Source organism: Schistocerca piceifrons, chromosome 5 (assembly GCF_021461385.2).
Source record: "Schistocerca piceifrons isolate TAMUIC-IGC-003096 chromosome 5, iqSchPice1.1, whole genome shotgun sequence".
Classification (NCBI taxonomy): domain Eukaryota; kingdom Metazoa; phylum Arthropoda; class Insecta; order Orthoptera; family Acrididae; genus Schistocerca; species Schistocerca piceifrons.
This window is the reverse complement of record NC_060142.1, coordinates 496956710-496974229: the sequence shown is the minus strand read 5'-3', so window position 1 is coordinate 496974229 and position 17520 is coordinate 496956710. Positions and strand designations below refer to the sequence as shown.

Genomic DNA, 17520 nt, shown 5'->3' with positions numbered 1-17520 from the left:
AAATTTGGGTTTAGGCAATAAATGGCGACTGGGTACTAGAGCTAAATGGGAATACATATTTGGTATTTATTTATTTTATACCAAAGAATATTATCAAAACAGACATCCAAAGTGAAATAAATGGGTACTACCACCTACTGTACTAGATTTTCAAATGATATTGCTGTAGTGGCCGATACTGAAATAACATTGTTTATTTACACAGTATCACTTAAAAAAAAGAAAAACAAATGCTGCACACACAAGAGGAAGAATTGTAGCAGCAAACCATATTTTTTTTACAGAAAGAACATATGTACTGGTAAACAAGTCACTTAATATGAAAATAAAAAAATATTTTACTACAGATTTCATCCGAGGAACATTATATTTGCAGATTGTGGCAGCTGGATGCTGTTGACAACTGACAAGAAGTTCTTTGGAGTGGTGGCAGTATCGCTATAGAGAAGACTAACGAAGAAAAGCTAAACAAATAAAATATCCAATGAAGAAATTTTTAAACTGACAGAGGAAGGAGAAGACTCATGACTAGTATACACAAGTGGACAACAAATCATCTTGGCTATTACCAAAACCGAATTACATCTACAGTAAAGGTTAAGGTACACACTGCAAATGTTTAAAGGTAACATTTTGAGTAAAATGAGAATAGTAGCGGCAGATCATAACACCTAACAAAGTAGCAAATTTGGAAACTACAAAAAGCCAAAATCATCAGGAAATGATGAGAAGATGATGGTGTTGAAGTCTATTTTCCCAAGCTCTTTCAGAAGAGACATTGCAGTTACTCTGTCTACAATGTAGTAATGTCACAAGATGCACAGATTGTGCAAATCTGTCCACTTATAAAGTACAATTTGAACACAACATCATTATTATTACACTGCACTATTTGGTGAGAATTCTTCAATATGTCATAATTTCACAATTGTTACTCTTCTTTTCTCACAGGCAGCGGAAGCCAGCATTGCCCGTCGATACAGGAATGGAAACTTACAGTCTTATGAAATCAATAAAAAAACAGAACATCTGTTCACCTTCATTTCCCTTTAAAAATAAATATTTATGGCCTTGGTCTTTTGCAACCTACTCACAAGGAAACCCTACCTCCTCCCTCCCCACCACCAACAACAACCAAAAAAGTTAGACAATAACATAAGGTACAAGTCATTTCTTACAATACTGGAAATAACAACAATATTAGGAAAAGGAAAAACTGCTACTTACTGTAAAGATGACGCATTGAGTTGCAGAGAAGCACAACAAAAAAGACTGTTACACGTTATAGCTTTTGGCCAAAGCCTTCTTCAGCAAAGAAAACACACACAAATTTTCACACAAGCAAGCACACCTCACACACATATGGCCACGGCCACTGGCAACTTAGACTGGAATGTGATTGTCACTTGAACAGCAATCTGTAATGAGATGGAGAGCAATGGGTCATGGAAGGGGGGAGGGGGGGATAACAGGGTATGGATGGGGGGGAGAGAAAAGTGCTTCCTAGCAGGGAGTTCAGGGACTAGAGATTACCAGGGCTTAGACAGTGATTATAGAGCAGAATCTGGGAAGAAATGGTAGTGGTAAATGAAGCATGTGGTTACATGTGTACTTTTAATGTTACATTAAGGGGTCAATCAGTTAAATGAGTGTGTGGTTTGCCAAGTTGATCTGATCATTTATGAGTTGTTTCTTTTCTGTTATGGTTTTTCGGATGAGGCAATTTTCTTGTAAGGCGAAGGGTGGTTTTTGTTGTTGTTTATCCTTATGATTTCCACGTCTATATCTCTGGTTGTAATTTCGTGCTGGTGTTGGTGTAAGTGCTCTGCAAAAGGTGAATGATTTGTCCTATACGTCCATGCTCTTACATGTTCTTTGTATCTGGTGTCAAATGTCCTCCTGGTTTTACCTATGTGTCTTCCATCACATGTACAACATTTCAGTCGGTATATTCCTGATTTCTGATATAGATCAGTTTTCCCTATTGTTTTTGGGAAGTATTTCTGAATTGAATCGCTGGTCCGGTGTGCTATTTTTATGCCTCACTTTTTGAAAATATTGGATATGCTGTGTGTGTATTTGTGGTTGTATGTCACTGTGTACCATCTTTTACTTTCTGTTTCTTTCACATTTTGTGTTGTTTCTATTCTTGTATTTTGAGTAATTGTGTATGATTTTGTCCTTGTGTTGGTGACAGTTGGGTGTTTGTTCTTTTCTGTTTCTTGATTTTCTTGTTCAGCTTTGTTACTAAGTTCTCTTCATATCCACTGTTTGTGGTTATTTGTATTATAATATTCATTTCTTTTTTGTAATTGTCTGTATCTAATGGTACTGTGTTTAGTCTGTGGAGAAAGTACCTAAGTGATGCCTGCTTTTGAGAATTGGGGTGTTGTGATGTCTCATGTATAATTCTCTCGGTTGTTGTCGGTTTTTGGTATATGGCAAATGGATGTTGGTTGTTTTGAATCATTATGGTGATATCCACAAAATTTAACTATCTATGTTGCTCTTTCTCTATTGTAAAATGTATCTTATCAGGAACAGAATTTATGTCTGTGTAACTGGTCAATTTTATTGTTTGGTTCATCTATCAGGCATAACATGTCCTCCATATGTCTAATCCAGTATAGGATGTTGCCCCTATTTGACACTATTTTGTTAAATATAATCTGTTCCACTTGGTTCATAAATGTTTGCTATGGTTCCAGACACTGTAGATCCCATTGATAATACTTCACTTTGTAAATATAATTCATTATTGAACTGAAAATAATTCTGTTCTGTTATTAGCTCTAGGAGCCTGACTGTTTCTTTGGTGTATTCATGTGGAAGTGTACTGTGTATCTTAAGATTTTGTTCTATAATGTTTATTGTTTCAGTTATTGGTATATTGGAATACATATTCTCTACATAAAATGACAGGAGGGTGGTTGTGCCTGGAACTTGTATGTCTTTTATGTACTGAATCAATTGTGTGGTGTTTCTTATAGTCCTGTCTTCTTGTAATTTTTAGTTTCCTGATAAGATTTTCAACATGTATCTTGCAAGTGGGTAAGTGGGAGCATTTCTATAATTCGCAATAGCTGTGACGGGGAGATCTTTCTTGTGTAGCTTTGGTTCGCATCGGAGGGCAGGTGCACTGGGATTTGTCTGTATCAGTTTTCCTTTTTCATTCTTTTCTATTGTATGTTCAATGTCTTTCAGAGTGTTTCTCAGCTTCATTTGGTATCTGTTGGATCTGATTTTATATTTATTTTTTGTGATGAACTCTTGTGTCTCACTGATGTATTGCTCTTTATCCATGAGAAGCACTGTGTTTCCTTTATCTGCCTTTGTGATGATGGTGTTGTGTTCCTGTAGTTTCTTCCTAAGTTTTGTCAGTGTTGTAGAATCTGTATTGTTTTGGTTTCCTCTGTTTTCTTTCAGCTGTGTTATTATGTTTTTGATTTAATTACTGACTAGCTCTCTCGTCAGACCAACATTTACCTCACTTTTATAGTTTCTGTTTTCCTACTTAAGAATGCTTTCTGATTCCACTATGGGGTTTTTGTATGTATTTATCATCTATGTGTGTGCTGACTTTGTGTTTCAGACCTTTTTCGAGTAGTTTTATTTCTTCTGTATACGAAACAGTATCAGTGAGGTTGACCAGTCTTGGATAGAAGTGATGTTTTTCCTTAGACTGGGTGTAATTTGTGGCTGTGTTGGGTGTTTGATTAGCTTTTAAATTTGCAACCTTTCTTTTGTGAGGTCTTTTTTTCATTTTTTCTATCACTGCATATGTATGATTTTCAACTTTGCTAACAAATGGGAGAAAACAGAGGTATTATTCAGAACACTCTTAATCTTAAGATGTGCTTTATATAGTTCCCAATTTAGGGTTTGCTTTTTGGCGTAAAGATACTTGATTTCCTTGTTTAGCCAAATTTTTTGAGCAATTTGTTTAGTTTTGTGTGCTCTGGGAGAACTGTTTTTAACCTGTACATTAATATTTTTAGGTATAATATTATTTGATCTCCAAGTATTATTAAATTTTATGTGTTGGATAGTTTAACAATACTTGTAAACTTCATGTGGAGGCCACTTGGAAATGCCTGACGAGGTGTCCATAATACATTTGTTTGGGTGGCCATCTTCTGCAGCAGCTGTTAACATCTGTTACTATAGGTTATGCATCTTGAGCTTGCTGCAATCTAATTATTAAAAAAAATTAAACAGCACCACTCCTCTCAGTCTCTACCTACATACAAGACAATTTCACTATCTCTCTCTCTCTCTCTCTCTGTCTACACACACACACACACACACACACACACACACACACACACACACACACACAAAAATCGTTTCATAGGTTGGCAACACTCACAACACGTACAAAAACAAACAAATAGGCATAAACACTGTGGCAGTGTATAATGAAAAACAGTTAAGAAAGTCAATTGTAAATAATGCAGCGCAGAAACTGCGAAGTGCAGATATGAAATGAAGCCTGTCGACACCAACTACTGCTAGCAAGGAAGGAAGGAGTAAGTAGCTTGCATATCAACTTTGTAAGGGAAACACTGTTTTTAACCTAAAACAATCAGAAAATGTATAAACATATGTAGCCAATTTACAGAATAACCACGGAAGATGCTTTGTAAACAAAAGCGAAATGCATCTGGTGTAATTCTTCTTAATGCGATTGCCGTCAGCCCAAGACTGATAACCTATAGAAACACATGCACTAACGTTTGCTCCACAATGATTTATGAAGTCTGTATTTATCATAACAGTTCAGTATCAAAATAATCAAATGCACAATGAAAAATTAACAGAACTGACACTTCCATTACAATCCTGACAAAAAGTTAATTCAGTGTCAAAATTACCTGCAGACTTGGCTCCTTACTAAATTCATGACTTTTTGCATCAGAAAAGTCATAATCTGGATAAAATGCTGCATTCAAGGTTGCTATTAGATAAAATAAAGTTTTTCTGCTAATCGTGTCACACAATGGGCCATCTTCATCACCACTTATGCTGCGGCTGTCGACAACACAAAATAAATTTACAGGTATTTCAAAATGTGTCTTAATTCCAAAAATAATGCAATATTTTTCCAAACATTAAGCATTTATTTCTTAACACTTTGATTTTACCTCTCAGAAAAAATACTGCTCAGTCAGTAATTTTTTACAAACTGGTTTACTTTTCAGCAGCTAAAATAGACAAACACTAACTTACATCAACATCTTCCCATTACTTGCATTTTAGCTTTCTTTTAAAAATTATACTACCAGTTTCTTACCCACATTTGCCTCTGTACAACATAGAAATCAAGTTTTTACAACATTTGGTGTCACTATCTTGTGACCTTAAAAAACAGGGATATCACAAATAAAAAAAAGGTAACGAAAAGTGGCAAAAGCCTCCAGACAACTCTGATAACACCAACTGAGTGAGATGCAGTACTCACTGCACATACGTCGTATCAACACCAAAAACAATTTTTGTTAAGGAGGAGTCAACGGAAATATGGAACGGGGATTAATCCCAATCACTACTTTTGTAGGTTTAAGAAGCAACAAATAGCGACTACCAAACTCCAACCCATACTGTATGAACTGCAGCAATCATTTTGTGTCACAAATCGCAGAGAATTTAAATTGCAGGTAATGCAGACAGAATGCAAACACAATCTGTCACGAGTAAACTAAGACCGTGTTTTTAAGCTTGTGCAATTGCTCTGAAGCCAATGACTGCAACAAGAAAAGTGCAAAATCACTTGGATTGCTCCATATACTTTTATTGGACTGCGTAACAGTAGAGAAAAGTTTCAAGTGGCGAGTCATGGAACACATGACATTCACCCAGTTGCTTGTTTACCTAGTCGACACCCGGTGAGTATTATTTACCTGTGTGTGGTGCTGTGAGTAAAATTCAGTAGAAGTAATGCGATGGTCCAACCTGTATCCCCTGATTTGAACTGTTGACTGTTCAGTTCAGTTGACAAAAAGGTACAAATACGTGGCTGTGAAAATTCTTCAGACAACCGCATGCTTACCACATTGAGGCAGTTGTTTGAGATTGGCCTATTTTGTATCACCATGAAAATACTCCTGTCCAAAGTTCCATCTGGTATGCTATGAAATATTTACAGGAGGAACTATCAAATGTGCAAATAACTTACAGGATTGCCGCTGGCTGTCAAGGGCGTTACCTGGCTGCATGAACATTACATTAGTAGAACTACACTATTAGCTGCAAACTAACTCAATCTCTTGAACAATAATTCATCATGCTTCTCGAAAAATAAAATAAAGTCTTCCTTCAAGTGTGTCAAATATAGCAATGAAGGTCAAATACCATACTATTAATAGTATACATTATTAGTTACATAACTGTTGTCTTTGGAATCCTAGCCATATAATATGCTTTGAATGGAAAATAGTATCCAAAATGAAAGCACAGTCAAACACTGACAGAAAATTTTCTACTTACCACATGGCAGCAAAGATGAATAAAAGGTGATAGAGATATCACCTTGTGGAGTTACATATGTCTTCCTCTGACTAAAGAGAGGAAGGATTCAGAGGAAGTCCAAGAAAAAAAAATTATTTGACAAAGTGGAAGAAAAGATATTAAACATTTAATGATATACTGGATATATTTCATCATCAAATTACTAATATTTCTCTCACACTTAAAGGAAATATTACAAAAGAATAACTTACAGACAACTGATAATTACGACATACTGCTAAAACACACAGAGTCTATTGTGTAATGGACATACAGTAGGTGAAGCAAGAAGTATATACTATTTTAGTACCACTCATAAACAAAGCTGAAATCTCAAGTGCCATTTATACAACAGAAAATAATGACAAAATGAAGATACAGTTTTATTTAAGCCTAAAAATTTGTCTATTGCTCATAGTCGACTTTTCAAAAATGAAAATAACCTATATGCTGTTACTGAATACATTTGTACAACAACACTGTAAGACAATTTCTGCTATGCTTAATTCTTTAACATATCAAGATACCTTGTAGCAGACTACAGTATTAAAATCACAGCTTTAAAATGTATAATGGATCACATTAACTTTAGTGTTTCTCATAAGACAATGGTCTCTGGAAGCTGTTCATCCAACCAATAAAGATAATTTTACAAACTTAATGTTCCAAATAGTGTTACATATAACTGTTACTGATATCAAAAAATATTATCACACCATAAAGTAACTGTTTATACATCAAGGGGATTTTCTAAATCTGAATAATAATCCTCTGTCACAGAAATGTCCAAAACATTATGACCATCTACTGAAAGGTATCTTGGTTAACTTCTGGCTTATAAAGCACTGTAGATTATGGCACGAAATCGACAAATTATTGGTACAAGGATTGAGGTATATACCATCAGATGTCTGTGGAATTTGGTAAGGATGTGAGCGAGCAATAAGCAACCTGCAACAAATTCTTTGTTCCTTCTCCAACACAGTAAGCTGCCAGTAGTTGCACCACCTGTTTTACTTTACATATCTCCTTTTTAGGGTGCAGCATGAGAATCAAACACCCTGCCATACACTAGCAGTTTTACCATAATTTATCCAGTTGCCATAGATACTACTGATAATATATAAACATCCAACAAGATTCACTATTTGCATTTTACCTGTTCCTCATCACCAAGACAACCATAATTTGTGATTTGTAACTGATGTTTAAATCACTATACAGGGTGTTACAAAAAGGTAGGGCCAAACTTTCAGGCAACATTCCTCACACACAAAGAAAGAAAATATGTTATGTGAACATGTGTCCAGAAATGCTTACTTTCCATGTTAGAGCTCATTTTATTATTTCTCTTCAAATCACATTAATCATGGAATGGAAACACACAGCAACAGAACGTACCAGCATGACTTCAAACACTTTGTTACAGGAAATGTTCAAAATGTCCTCCGTTAGCGAGGATATATTCATCCACCCTCCATCGCATGGAATCCCTGAGGCGCTGATGCAGCCTTGGAGAATGGTGTATTGTATCACAGCCGTCCACAATACGAGCACAAAGAGTCTCTACATTTGGTACCGGGACTGCGTAGACAAGAGCTTTCAAATGCCCCCATAAATGAAGGTCAAGAGGGTTGAGGTCAGGAGAGCATGGAGACCATGGAATTGGTCCGCCTCTACCAGTCAATCGGTCACCGAATCTGTTGTTGAGAAGCGTATGAACACTTCGAATGAAATGTGCAGAAGCTCCATTGTGCATGAACAACATGTAGTGTTGTACTTGTAAAGGCACACGTTCTAGCAGCACAGGTAGAGTATCCCGTATGAAATCATGATAACATGCTCCATTGAGCGTAGGTGGAAGAACATGGGGCCCAATCAAGACATCACCAACAATGCCTGCCCAAACGTTCACAGAAAATCTGTGTTGATGACGTGATTGCACAATTGCGTATGGATTCTCGTCAGCCCACACATGTTGATTGTGAAAATTTTCAATTTGATCACGTTGGAATGAAGCCTCATCTGTAAAGAGAACATTTGCATTGAAATGAGGATTGACACATTGTTGGATGAACCATTCGCAGTGTACCCATGGAGGCCGATCAGCTGCTGATAGTGCCTGCACTCGCTGTACAGGGTACGGAAACAACTGGTTCTCCCGTAGCACTCTCCATACAGTGACATGGTCAACGTTACCTTGTACAGCAGCAACTTCTCTGACGCTGACATTAGGGTTATCGTCAACTGCACGAAGAATTGCCTCGTCCATTGCAGGTGTCCTCATTGTTCTAGGTCTTCCCCAGTCGCGAGGCATAGGCTGGAATGTTCCGTGCTCCCTAAGACGCCGATCAATTGCTTCGAACGTCTTCCTGTCGGGACACCTTCATTCTGGAAATCTGTCTCGATACAAACGTACCGCGCCACAGCTATTGCCCCGTGCTAATCCATACATCAAATGGGCATCTGCCAACTCCGCAATTGTGAACATTGCACTGACTGCAAAACCACGTTTGTGATGAACACTAACCTGTTGATGCTACATACTGATGTGCTTGATGCTAGTACTGTAGAGCAACGAGTCGCATGTCAACACAAGCACCAAAGTCAACATTACCTTCCTTCAATTGGGCCAACTGGCGGTGAATCGAGGAAGTACAGTACATACTGACGAAACTAAAATGAGCTCTCACACAGAAATTAAGCATTTCCGGACACATGTCCACATAACATCTTTTCTTTATTTGTGTGTGAGGAATGTTTCCTGAAAGTTTGGCCGTACCTTTTTGTAACACCCTGTATATCCCCATTAAGTGGGCACCAAATTGACTAATGAATTCATGCCGCATGGCTCAGTGGTAGTGATACACAATGAAGTAGCTTGCCAAAAGCAATGGAAACTTTACACATAAATGAAAGAAAGAAGGAATATTACAGTCTAATACCATGTCAATAGCAATGTCCGAGGGTAGGACTTTCCAAGTGGCTCCACAAGTACAATACACATGCAATAAATTTGTCAATAAGGTCATTTGGGACAGAGCTCAAGCTTTGGTTGCAAAAGAGTGATCAAAGGAACGTCCCCAAAATTTGACTCCGGTGGTTGAGGGATACTGTAAACCCCAATATGGGTTACCGGAACTGGTGTCCTCTCATAGACATAGCTAAGCCATATGTCTTACCACTGTGCTATGTTGCTAGTTCCGCATAAGTATCTGTACCTGGGAGGCACAGCCAGAATCATACAATGCCCTATGCTGGACAGTTATATGGACCAATTAAAAGGAGAGAGTGCGCAACTGTGCTTTACTTGGTGGACTTTCCATTGTTGGGTTTTGTCAAATTGGCCATGTGCCTCATCACCACTGTCTGCAATATTTATCTTATCACTAAAGATAGGTTTATTCATGGTTTGCCACATGTTGATATATGAGTTCAAATTAATTAAGTGAACAGCATACAAAAGGAGTACAAATCCTTCCACTTGTTACATGTCTTGCATATGGCACCATGGCACCACATGATCTTACAAACTACTTTTGACGGACATAGTCACAATGTTCTCACTGTTCAGTGTATAACTTTAGGACTAAAGACTTTATTTTTGAAGCAAAAAAACAGATTTCATATACATAAAGACAATGAATATGAGACACTGGATGAATTCTTGGCATAAAGTTTACAGACCAGCTTTAACTGGAGGTCACTGTTCTTTAATATAAAGGGTGTCCTAGGAGGAATGGCCAATATTCAGGGATATGACAGGAACACTCATAAAAACTGCATATGGGCATATGCTCTATTGCGAATGATTTCTGAGCTGCAGCACATTTAATGTACGTTTGTTTTTGGGCTAGTTGCACACACATCTTACACACCCAACCTCTTTGACATTTTATGCTAGCCTAACCTATCTTGTTGCTTTAAAAGTTTTTGCTTGAGCTATCTTTCTGCCATAAAACGAGCTGGTTGAACACACAGTTGACCATCGTGTGTTGCGAGTGAAGAAATAAAGCAACTGATGGTGTATCAGAGACAAGTATTGGGTAGCTGTGTTTATAAATACAATGACTAAAATGTCACACATCTGCACTAATGAAGAATATGCAGGTGTGGTGTATGTTTAAGGCTTCTACAGTGGTAGTGCACCTGCTGCTGCTGCTGACAGTGAGATATTCAAACATTTATTCTGAACCGTACAACAATGATTGGGGATGAATGTGTTAAAAATATGTTTTTTTTCCAATTGATACTTTGTAAAACACATATTGTATAGTTTACAACTGTTGTACATGTGTACATTTGTAAACCTGGCAAATTACTGAATAACTGAGAATACAAATAACAACGTATGTTACGGAGTGTTCTATCTTGGAAACCTTTCGGAATAGGTCATATGTGCATATGAAGTTTTATGCTTCAAATGATCGTTCCTGTCATATCCCTGAATATTGATCTTTCCTCTTGGAATGCCTTGTACAGTACTGAAGAATCGCAATAGATCAATTGCCAAGAGATTACAATGCTTACATGCTGCATAACAGCTTCTTTGGGTCATCTTGTTCAGTGACGAGATATATATCCCATGCTTCAAAGAATGCTTGAATATTGAGTGTGGCAAAACATTGAACTCTATCATAATGAGAAATAGCATTGAGTGTGTGCTGTGCGTCAGCCCTGTTGAGGTGTATCATCAACTCCGGACCTTTGCCTTTCGCGGGCAAGTGCTCTAGTAGGCAAAGGTCCCGAGTTCGAGTCTCGGTCCGGCAGTTTTAATCTGCCAGGAAGTTTCATATCAGCGCACACTCTGCTGCAGAGTGAAAATCTCATTCTGAACACAGGATTAGTTATTACAACACTGCAGTTAAGAGTTCATGGTAAGACAGCCCTACTGCATGTGTACTGTGCATGCGGAACCACTTGGGCACCCCTGACCACAGGCATTTGGCCAGAGCAGTATGGCCACATACACTATTGCCCACAGGCACCCAGCTGAGGCAGCCTCTTGAGCTAGAACAGTATGGGGGTAGGACAACTCCACATGGTACACAGCCTTCTCAGCTATCACCACATTGACGCGCAGGTCGCCGAAGTGGCGTCAAATCGAAAGACCTGCACCAGGCGAACGGTCTACCCGACGGGAGGCCCTAGCCACACGACATTTCCATTTTTTACCACATATTAGATTGAATGTAGTCTTCATTGTTAACAAAATTACTCATCACACAGTGAAGAGAGTAAATATTTTTCTCATTTTATGTTAATAACAAGTGACCTTATGGAAAAGACAGAATCTTCTAAGAAAAGAACATACATACCACCATAACTACAATATCACTGTATCAAACAGAAAAGTCCCTTGAGAAAACCATAAAATTATGATACAAAATTGGTGCCCGTGCTTATCTTTAGAGATATGTCAGTACCGCCAAGAGACACAGAGTACCTTCTTTTATATATGTGTGTCTATCAACAGTACTGACATTTCTTCTTAAGGTAGGTACTGGTCAGAAACTCAGTCTCATGATTTTACAGCTAACTCTATAATATTTCTCCACAAAATACGTACCAGTGTATAGTATGTATCTGAGTTTGTATGTGTTTGGCACATTTCAAAATTTTAAAGACCATAAACTAGTTCCCTTCTCAATGGCATTAGACTATCTTCAGTACAAAGGTTATGGGCTCTTGGATCATGAAGAGTGGAAAGCTGTACAGAAATTAAATTAAAAAAAAGAAAAGAAAAGAAAAAAATCTTTGTTAAGTGATTCAAATGTTTTCAGTACTTCACGAGGAGCCGAGGGGGGGAAAATGTTGGACCCAGGCCTCAAAAATGTATTTGTGACAAAAAATAATTCTTCTTTGTTCTCGCGACAAATACTATACACACTCACAATGAGTACCAGCTGTCCGAGAAAGTTAGGATACTGCAAAAATTCAATGCAGTTTCACAGAGAAAAAAACTGTAAAAACATACTGTAAAACTGAAGAGAGATGTATACAGAAATTATCTCAGATGGTTAGTGTCTTCTGTTCAATCACACAACACCGAGTTCAAGAAACACCCTGTAACATTACAGAGAAAGTTGTGCTTCTGGACCAAAATTTATTACTTTTTCTTTGGCACTGGGTGCATCCTGAATTATTATTGGACTTAGTAATAAAAGACACTACAATAAGGGCTCACACCCACCCACCCACCCACCCACCCACCCTCCCACACACACACACACACACACACACACACAAACACACACACACACACACACGCGCGCGCGCGCATGTGCAGCTACTGTACATCTGATATTCACTTCTGGGACTTATAGGAAGCAGAGAACCTGTTTTTACTTCCCTGTTGTGTTCTACATCTACATCTACATTGATACTCCGCAAGCCACCCAACGGTGTGTGGCGGAGGGCACTTTACGTGCCACTGTCATTACCTCCCTTTCCTGTTCCAGTCGCGTATGGTTCGCGGGAAGAACGACTGTTTGAAAGCCTCCGTGCGCGCTCTAATCTCTCTAATTTTACATTCATGATCTCCTCGGGAGGTATAAGTAGGGGGAAGCAATATATTCGATACCTCATCCAGAAACACACCCTCTCGAAACCTGGCGAGCAAGTTACACCGCGATGCAGAGCGCCTCTCTTGCAGAGTCTGCCACTTGAGTTTATTAAACATCTCCGTAACGCTATCACGGTTACCAAATAACCCGGTAACGAAACGCGCCGCTCTTCTTTGGATCTTCTCAATCTCTTCCGTCAACCCGACCTGGTACGGATCCCACACTGATGAGCAATACTCAAGTATAGGTCGAACGAGTGTTTTGTAAGCCACCTCCTTTGTTGATGGACTACATTTTCTAAGCACTCTCCCAATGAATCTCAACCTGGTACCCGCCTTACCAACAATTAATTTTATATGATCATTCCACTTCAAATCGTTCCGCACGCATACTCCCAGATATTTTACAGAAGTAACTGCTACCAGTGTTTGTTCCGCTATCATATAATCATACAATAAAGGATCCTTCTTTCTATGTATTCGCAATACATTACATTTGTCTATGTTAAGGGTCAGTTGCCACTCCCTGCACCAAGTGCCTATCCGCTGCAGATCTTCCTGCATTTCGCTACAATTTTCTAATGCTGCAACTTCTCTGTATACTACAGCATCATCCGCGAAAAGCCGCATGGAACTTCCGACACTATCTACTAAGTCATTTATATATATTGTGAAAAGCAATGGCCCCATAACACTCCCCTGTGGCACGCCAGAGGTTACTTTAACGTCTGTAGACATCTCTCCATTGATAACAACATGCTGTGTTCTGTTTGCTAAAAACTCTTCAATCCAGCCACACAGCTGGTCTGATATTCCGTAGGCTCTTACTTTGTTTATCAGGCGACAGTGCGGAACTGTATCGAACGCCTTCCGGAAGTCAAGAAAAATAGCATCTACCTGGGAGCCTGTATCTAATATTTTATGTTTATCTAATGTTGATTTGGATCAGTCTAATTCATTTCTATTTTTCTCTCAACTGAAACTTCGTTGACTTAACAAGTTTGCAGCCATGATTGTGTCTGGACTCTTTTACATACATACACAACTGTTTCATCAGTAAGATGTAAATACTTCCAGAGAAAGGCATCATTCAATTCAAACCTGCATCAGACATTAGGTCCATCATGTTTCTACAAATAGCTTCCTTGCACTGGCACTGGCAATAAAGTCAGTTTACACAACACCAGAAGACATAAATGAGATCTCTCACATTACTAAGCAACTGTAAGGCATGACAGATTAGTGCTAGATTCTCTTTCGACCTAGAACGGAGTAGTTACACTGTGAAAAGTTTCATCACTTGAGGTCTTAAACAAAGGACATGAGACTGATGCTGCAAAAATGTGTATTTAGCAAGTATTTTCAATTAGCAATAGTGTCTTGCAAGTAGGACTCACTGGAGCCAACATGCACCTGCATCCATTTCTTACACTGCTCAAAATATTCCAACAAGTTATGATTTCATTGTCTTTCTAGATGGTTTTAGCTAATATTAAACTCTTGAGTTTCCAGCTGAGTTAGTTGGTTGAAATGATGCAACATTTCAACAAGTATCGATCTCATTATTTACTAGTGAAGGTGATGAAAGTGACATCTACTGAAATGTCCCACCATTTCAATGATGCCAGTCAGCTGGAAACCCAAGAGCTTTATACTATTTCTACATGTTGTTTCTAAAGAGACTTGCAGGAGCTTTGAAGACTTTGCATTTTCCAATGTGCAAGTTCACATGTGCAGTAAACTTCTTGTCTACTGCCACTGAGTTGGCCAGTCAAATTAAATCTATCGCTAAGTAAGAATAAAGTGCAAGGTCAAAAGAACAGTAGAAAAATAATTGAGTGTAGCTCAGTGGAAGAGTTCAAGTCTATACAGTGGCAACTTGCATGTAAGTGAAGGCTAGAATAAAGGCAGACTGAAAACTTCCATGATCCGACTGAGATTAGATACCACAACCCCTCGGTTTCCAGGCACATGCTTCACTACTAAACACCATGCCTAACAATTGCACACTAACAAGGCACAAATAGCTGCTTTATAATGTGACTGACATTGTATTCTCTGGAAACAAAACAAATTTGTCACAAAATGTATTAATGAGCCGCTACTGTGTACAGTGGTCTGTCACATCAGACTAATTAACAACCAGTTGTTGGAATCACCTATACCTTTCTTCCTCTCCCTTTCACATAGCCACCTACCCTCGTTTTGCAGCAGCTCTTGAATCCCGTTGTAGCACGAGTGTGAGAGAGATCACACAAGCAGATTGGTAAACAGGATTATTGCATGTGAAAATTGCAATTTTGTGAAGGATTCATACTAAAATATTTTATTTATGCTGTATCAAGATTATAGTGATAGCAGTAACAATTATATTTAAGTGAAAGTCAGTCTACTCCACACACAAAATGGAAGTGATCACTGGTGCAGTACAGGTCACTACACACTGTGGCACTGGATTAAAAATGTGTTGAATGTGTTTGTGCAGTACTGTATGTTTTGATAAAAATCCAGTTTGGTATGCAGTGGCAGAGAACATATGGGAAGGAAGGATGAAACAGTTATAAATACAGCACAGATCACAAATGTGCTATCACAATATGTGCCTACAATTAAGGAAGCCATGAAGACAGCAAACAGTTGTATTGTAATTCAAAATTTATTCTACACGACACTTAGCGTATCACCTATCAGTGTAGTCAATGTTTAGGCTATTATCATCTAAAAACAATCTGTTGCCACTGTCTTGTTTTCACATGTCCATTATATTCCAACGTACTCAAATTTAGCATCACTGACGAGGATCAAGTTCCCCAAAGGCTGTGCTGACTGGTGGCAAGAATGATGGCATGAGATGCCAATGACTATCTTTGACAAGCTTGGCAAATGCGAGAGTCTATTTTCTCAACAACTAAATCATAAGGTAACACTGTTTGTTGTCATTCTTAGGGACAGGAGAGCACAGCAGTATGATCATTAGTGTCTCTAGTGTGTCAGTTTTATTAGTGCCTCTAATGTGTCAGTTTCATTAGTGTCATCATTATCAATTAAAATTCAAAACTGGAATTCTTTGGTGGAAATGCTAAAAACAGGGGGACATGCACAAAAAAGGTGTAAAATTCCCAAGAGCTTTGAAATGGGTGAACAATTGGTTTGTGAAAGATGTATAAAAGCTGGAAAGATAAACACAAATTTAATATGCATCTGGCACAGTTTATCACCACCTAAAACAGAGGGTAAGCCCTACCAGACATTAAGATGCTTGGTGCACCCTACCGAAGTGTGGCATACCAAATGTCATATGCCACAAGCAGGAGACAGGTGTTTTGTCTCACCAAAAGAGGAAGTCATCCCTCAGAACAGCATTTTACTGCATGGAGACATGTCAAAGAGCACTTCACTTGTTTCAGTCGTAGGAACTACAATATGGTCATACTGCTGGGTTGACTGATTACCTTATGTTACTGCTAAGTTCAGCCACTCATCTTCCCGCCGAAAGAACATAGTGATAGGTGGAGGAGGAACTGTCTTCATTTTCTTATAGTATAGTATCAAAATACTAGTGAATTAAGAATGTTAAGCTAGCACAGTGACTTCAGGCTGCCATTACTGCACTAAAAAATGTAGAAAATAATCTTTTTGTAGCCTCCTCCTCCTACTAATACTACTACTAAATAAAGATGAGGACAACTACTTACCATGCAACACACACACACACACACACACACACACACACACACACACACACACACACACACACAACTGTTCATATGCATGCAGACTCGATGGCATTCCCCATACGGTGTTCCTTTGCCTGGCAACAGAGACAGGGAGATTAGGGTAAGACTAAGAAGGAAGGAGGAATAGGGATCTATGGTCCGTCAGCCATGAGCTCATTAGAGATGGAGTTAAGCTTCGATTAGAAAAGGATGGTGAAGGAAACCAGGGCCATGCCCTCATCAAAGGAACTGTAACAGCATTTTCCTTAACCAATTTAGGAAAAAACCATTGAAAATATAAATATGGGTGGTCAGACAAGGAACTGAACCATTTTCCTCCTGAATGCAAGTCCAGTGTGGGAACCACTGCGTTCCCTAAGCAATTGTGAGATTAGTGAAATGCTCTTCTCTGTTCCTTCTTAAACTTCAAATAGCTGTTATTCTCCAAAATTTTCCTCTCTCCATTGCAAGACAGATGGATCTCAGGTGTCAAAAGCTGGCAAGTTTTTTTTGGCTATTCTTTTCTTTATGGAGATCTTATTACACATGCTTACAATTAATGTTTGAACTAATACACCAATTGTGATACAGTCACAGGTCTTGTCACTATAATCTTTTGTGTGTATTTTATTGTCTCCTATCAACATACCAACGCTTTCGTTTGGTAAATAAAAGCATCTTTATTTTTAGATAAAATCTTTAATTAAAATACACAAATATGCCGTATTTTAA

At 38.4% G+C, this 17520-nt stretch overlaps 1 protein-coding gene across 1 annotated transcript in view; it reads right to left on the bottom strand.

The window, feature by feature from the left end:
* LOC124797944 (repressor of RNA polymerase III transcription MAF1 homolog) overlaps window positions 1-17520 on the bottom strand; it is an 80768-nt gene that overhangs the window by 44754 nt on the left and 18494 nt on the right. The window contains exon 3 of the mRNA XM_047261084.1: window positions 4875-5031. Coding sequence (XP_047117040.1) covers window positions 4875-5031 — 157 coding nt within the window. The remainder of the gene's footprint in view (window positions 1-4874; window positions 5032-17520) is intronic.